The 5,910-nt window shown below is 41.6% G+C and overlaps 1 protein-coding gene across 1 annotated transcript in view; it reads right to left on the bottom strand.

Moving 5' to 3' along the window:
• The window catches only part of LOC110307650 (constitutive coactivator of PPAR-gamma-like protein 1), an 85,540-nt gene that overhangs the window by 62,086 nt on the left and 17,544 nt on the right, over positions 1 to 5,910 (bottom strand). The window contains exons 2-3 of the mRNA XM_021179888.1: positions 4,273 to 4,519; positions 1,320 to 1,402 (exon numbers count right to left, since the gene is read on the bottom strand). Coding sequence (XP_021035547.1) covers positions 1,320 to 1,402; positions 4,273 to 4,519 — 330 coding nt within the window. The remainder of the gene's footprint in view (positions 1 to 1,319; positions 1,403 to 4,272; positions 4,520 to 5,910) is intronic.

Consider the following 5,910-nt stretch of genomic DNA (forward strand, 5'->3'; position numbering starts at 1 on the left):
GCAGGCAGACGTCTGAGTTTGAGGCCAGCCTGGTCTAAAGAGTGAGTTCCAGGACAGCCAGGGCTACACAGAGAAACCCTGTCTCAAAAAAAAATAAAAAAAAAAAAAAAAAAAAAGCAAATGTCCCCACTTAAAAGGACCCAGTGCTAGGCCAGATGAGAACAGGTGGAGCACCTGGAGACCAGCTGTTGGAGACTGCATCCTCCCAGCCTCTCCTCCACCCGTCATCAAGCACTCAGAATCAAGACATGAGTCAGGTCCTAAGAATAAAGCTATTCTCCGTAGAGCACAAAAAAGCAAAAGGGAAATTTCTAAGAGGAAAGGGAGATGAACTTTCCAGAGAAGTTCAAGACAGTGTTAATGAGAACCATTTCAGAGAAAAGAAAATATTTGAAGCACACAGGTAAAAGAGGAAAACGAGCAGGAAGGAACAAAAAAAGAAATTCTACTTGAGAGATTTCCCTTGAGGAAATCAATAATGTGCAAAGAAAGAAAAACTCATGTTTGAAAGTAAACTTCAGTTAGACCTGTTTACAGCTGGAGGGTTACTGTGACCAAACCCAGATTTCCCGGCACACCTCTGGAAACCACCAAATTTACCCTTCCTTCCCTTGACTACAAGGAAGGTGGTCCCAGAGCTGGAAGAAATAATGTCCAAGTCCCCATCTTTGCAATTCCTAAAGCACCTAACAAGTGATATAACGGCAGTCACAGCAATCACTCAGGGGCGCCAGCCAGAGCGTCCTCATGGCCCACAGCAATCTCATTGTGTTAGACTTACATCAAACCATGACCTCCTCACTTCAGAGCGCCCTGCTAAAATGTCACTTTTCTGATGTTCATTGCCATCACAAACAGAGAAAACCGAAAGGAAAATGAGTTAATAAATAGCAAAAGCAACCAGCCTCCCACTAGTCAAGAAGCCTTACAATACACCTCTTTATAACTGCAGGAAAGTAAAAATCATCCAATCCTTAGACTGCTAGAACATGTTCATCTAAGTGACAGGTGACATTATCTATTGGAAAAAGTTTAGTATTTAAAGCAAAAATGTTCATTATAAAACTGAAGTTCAAAGACTTCTTCCTACCTAGCTAGGTACAGGACTCCTTGAGGGACTCTGGAAACAGTGTATAAGTTTGCCTACCACACAGGTACTGAGAATAAGGAGGAAGTATGGTTATTTATTAAGACAGAGAAGATCCCAAGATAAGTCACAAGACACTACTACCCACACAGTAAAGTCCTTAAAGCATTATAAAAGCAATAGCAGTCCCATGGGTGAGTCAGAGGCTAGAAAAATCAAGCTACATTTGTACCTTCAGTGAGGCAAGTGGATGCTCTGGACCAAGTAAACTCCAATGAAAGGAAGCCAGATCCTCATCAGGTAGTATGTGATTTCCTAGAATAGAAATGTAGATAATGTAAAAGCCATCATGATCAGTGAACACTGGGAAACGTCCACACCATGTATACTAGAGAACTCACATTCAGCCTCCAGGCAGAAACCAACATTTCTTCACACTGTCCCATGAACAACACACAAAGCAGGCTCCTTAGAGCTGACGCCAGCACCAAGTGAGTTTTCAGTCTGGACATCATTCACACTAAGGACTTCACAGTGCTGTACACATAAACAACTTCCCAGCAGTGTGCAAAGTCCCTTTAAGGATCCCAGGAGGTCTGTCACACAGGGACCAGACAACTGCTCCTGCGTTCCTGAAACACCTGTGGTTCAAAATTACTAACAGTTAATTACACAGCCAGATATGGAACCTGCGGTTATAAACTCTTCCTCAGGAAGAATAAATGACAACTCTGTTGCAGCATGAATCACCACACACAGTACCATGACAGAACACAGACTACACAGTCTCTGAGCTGTCTGCCCTGCCTCTAGAGCTCGAAGAGTATTCTACCCTCACAGCAGGGCTTGAGAGCCTAAAACACTAACATCTACAGGGTGACGGCACCCTCAATGAAATTCAAAAGTAGTAATTTTCTAAGTTACTCTGATGTTTGTACCATGGTTTAATGACTTCCATATTAAACATCAGATTCATTATCTACCTCTAACAGACAATAGCACAAAGTGCAACCATTCCCAACGTTGTCTACAGCATATTAGCATATTACACATACAGTATGAAGCCCAGGAAGCCCAGATCAGCACAGACTAAGTCCCAGCTGGGCAGCAGAATGCACACCTAGTCAAAAAGATTACTATGGAATTCTTTTTCTTCACTTACTTCAATATAGTCAGTGTTTCTTAGAGAAAATGAAGTATTCATCCATATTTCAAAATCTAGGCAAAAGCCATTTTGCTTGCACTTGAGTGAACATGGAATTGTCTATATATGTGCCACTACCTACCAACTCTGTAATAAATAGGTCCTCGATGTGCTCTGTAACTCTGCTGGCCTGGACCTGACATGGAAATGCCACTCATGCCAGCGCCAAAAGCTGAGTGTGTATGCCCAGCTCAACACATAATGTTAACATCAAAAACAAGTATCCTTTTACATTATAACTTCTGAAAATATGTGTAATGGCACATCCTTTATAACGCCACTATGAATCTCGTGTGTGTGTGTGTGTGTGTGTGTGTGTGTGTGTGTGTGTGTGTTCACGCCAGAGACAAGTGGATCTTCCTTAGGGCTCATTAACCAGCTAGATAGACTATGTTTACTGGTGAGCTCCACATCCCAATGAGATACCATAGCTCAAAACAAAAGAAATCAACAACAACAAAAAGTGAACACCTAGCTGTCCTAAGGAATGTCATTAGAGACTGACTTATGACCGATATATACCTACCTTTGTGTTAGCTAGGAATTTCAAAACAAACAAACAAACAAACAAACAACAACAACAAAATCCTCACAATCTAATGACTTTCCTAGAATGGGCTAATTCCATAGACCATGAAGCTTCCCAAAGGGCCCTGAGTATCCAAAGCAGGGAAGCAAGGAGGTAAGTCACAGGAAAACATCACTCCAAAAAATAAACACTTCCAGTTGGACACAATTACACAGACTCAAAAGTTAGAGCTGGACGTTACAGTAGTTTGACGAAGAGAAAGGAGAAAGGGCAAGCTAACAGAGGAAAGGAATTACATAAGGCAAGTACAGAGGAAAAGGCAGACACAGACATGTGACTTCTTGAGCATAGTTAAGTAACATAAGTCAGTACATAGAACCTGTCGTTCCTGGAAATAAAGCAAATGATTCTGTCATAGATTTTAAATTTTACTTACAAGAGTTTGTTTTAAAGTAGTTGTTTTCTGCTGGGTGAGGAAGACCTGAAATCCAAGCTCACCCTCAGCTATACTGTTACTGGAAGCCAGCCTGGGCTATGTAAGACTCTACTTCAAAACAAAATAAAAAGGTACTTGTTTTCTTTTATAGTAGTGGCTACCCCACAAAGGGAAAGAAATCAGAGCAATGCTTTGGTCCTGTGGTATACCTTCTTTGTGGTTAAAATCTGGTGTTGGGCCAGGCGTGGTGGCACACGCCTTTAATCCCAGCACTTGGGAGGCAGAGGAAGGCGGATCTCTGAGTTCGAGGCCAGCCTGGTCTACAGAGTAAGTTTCAGGACAGTCAAGGCTACACAGAGAAACCCTGTCTCAGGACCAAAAAAAAAAAAAAAAATCTGTTGTTGGGTTTGTTTTGTTTTGTTTGGGGGAGGGGAGGTGTTGAGACAGGGTTTTTCCATGTGGCCCTGGCTGTACTGGAACTCACTCTGTAGACCAGACTAGCCTCAAACTCAGAGATCTGCCTGCTTCTGCCTCCCCAAGTGCTAGGACTAAAGGTATCCACCACCACTGCCTGGCAACATTTTTTTCCCTGAATTGTAGCCTTATTTTATTGTATGTGCATAATAAGTGTTTTTGGATGTGTGTAGGTATGTATGTGTACCACATACTTGTGTCCCTGGCGCCCACACATCCAGGGCACTAGATCCCCTGGAACTGGCATTATGGATGGTTGTGAGCCACTGTGATTTGTGATTCAGAAATGTTCTTTCTCTAAAACTTTGAGCCTATCACAGAGTAAGTTTTCCAGCCTGGATAGAAGAACATGTAAGCAACATATAAACATGCTAGAAAGTAGAAAGAAGAACAATGCATTGCCAGCAGGAAAAAAAAAAAAACCCCAAGAGAGTGCAACTGAAGAGCCCATTCTCCCCCTCTGATACAACAGCAAAGCATCCAGGCAGAAAAACCTTCAAAAGATAGATAATGTCAGGATGCTTATGTACCACTCCACCTACCTAACAGAGCAGCAAAAATAGGAAAACGATTTGGGTTCAGGTCCAGTTGCTTGGCAACCTCGTGCATCAGATACTGGCTTGTGGTGAGACTCTTCCCGTTGCGGCTCAGTTTCAGGGCATGGGCACTGAAGTAGTAGGGGATGTTGCACAGTGCATAATCAGAGTCATACGCCACCAAGCCGTGGAAACCATTCTCTCTGCAGAAGCCAATCACTTCTTGATGATGATCCTCAATGCTCTGTGCAACCTACACACAGAAAAGGAAGGAGATGCCATCAGATGCAGGCTCTAACTGCAGCAGCAGGTTCAACAGACAAATGTACCTGACATCTTTAAAGAGCTACTGATATAAACATTAATCGTCCAAATGATCAAAAAGTGCCAGAACCAATCATGTGACACACTGCTCCAAAAGGAGTCTCAGAAATGAACTTAATTCAAATCGTCAGTCAGTAACTTACCATCCCATCTAGAGTACAAATTAAATTCTCCACTTGCAACAATTCCAATGCTACCCTGCTTGAAAACAAACTAATATGACTGATCCCTGCAACCAAATTTTAAAAGAAAGGAAAATGGAGGGGGTAAGATAAAGAAAGAGAATACAAGTAGAGAGAGCAAGACAAAGGAGCTGCCTTTGCTATAGCTGACACAATCTCTTCAAAAGTGCTGGAAAGCAACACTATACTTTTTCTTTAAATAAAGGTCTGCATTACCTATCAGTCTCCTAAGTCTACACTCCTGAGCCTCAGGTACACATGACCACCCTAAAGATAACTGTTCCTCTGCAAGCAAAGCCAGGACTACCACTTAGACTCACTACTCACTATAAGCTAGCTGTCATGTTTGTGAAGAGAAGAGCCAGCCGGGCAGTGGTGGCTCACGCCTTTAATCCCAGCACTTGGGAGGCAGAAGCAGGCAGATTTCTGAGTTCAAGGCCAGCCTGGTCTATAGAGTGAGTTCCAGGACAGCCAGGGCTATACAGAGAAACCCTGTCTCAAAACCACCACCCCCCCAAAAAAATCCCAAACTGCTGATTTTTCTTGTTAATTCTCAAACTCTGTTTAACTAAAATTCTAAAAAGCTATTTGTTCCTACAATGGATGAAGGTATTTTAAAGAGTAGAATTTACATTAAATCGGGGGACCAAGTCCAAAGACTTAGAAGAGAAATAACCTAGAATTTCTAGAACTACAATCTAATGTATGGATGTAATTGGTGACATTTTAGATTAAATTAAATTCAGAATTAAGTCCCAGCAGTCAGTAGTCAGGTGACCAGCAGCTATCCTACAACACCTAAGTGACAGAACATGTGTGTCTCCTTGCTGGATTTCACAATGAAAGTGGTTTCCAGGTCTTGCTGAAATATTAGTTGTAACTCATTAAGAGGCAAAGCAAACTGTTAATAATAGTAGTCAAAGGAAAAAAACTATCCTTTTGAATTCTCTTAGGGAAAATGTAATATGGCATTATACACTATAAAAAAAGTGAAACTACTACACGTAATCAAGTAGTGCTCGATTCCTTAGAATAAGAGACGCTTACCTCATCCTGAAATCTGTAAATATACCAGCTAAAACAGAAAAATTGCTGAAATTATTTTCTAAAATTAATCCCATCCAGAAATGGTAATCTT

Source organism: Mus caroli, chromosome 13 (assembly GCF_900094665.2).
Source record: "Mus caroli chromosome 13, CAROLI_EIJ_v1.1, whole genome shotgun sequence".
Lineage (NCBI taxonomy): Eukaryota > Metazoa > Chordata > Mammalia > Rodentia > Muridae > Mus > Mus caroli.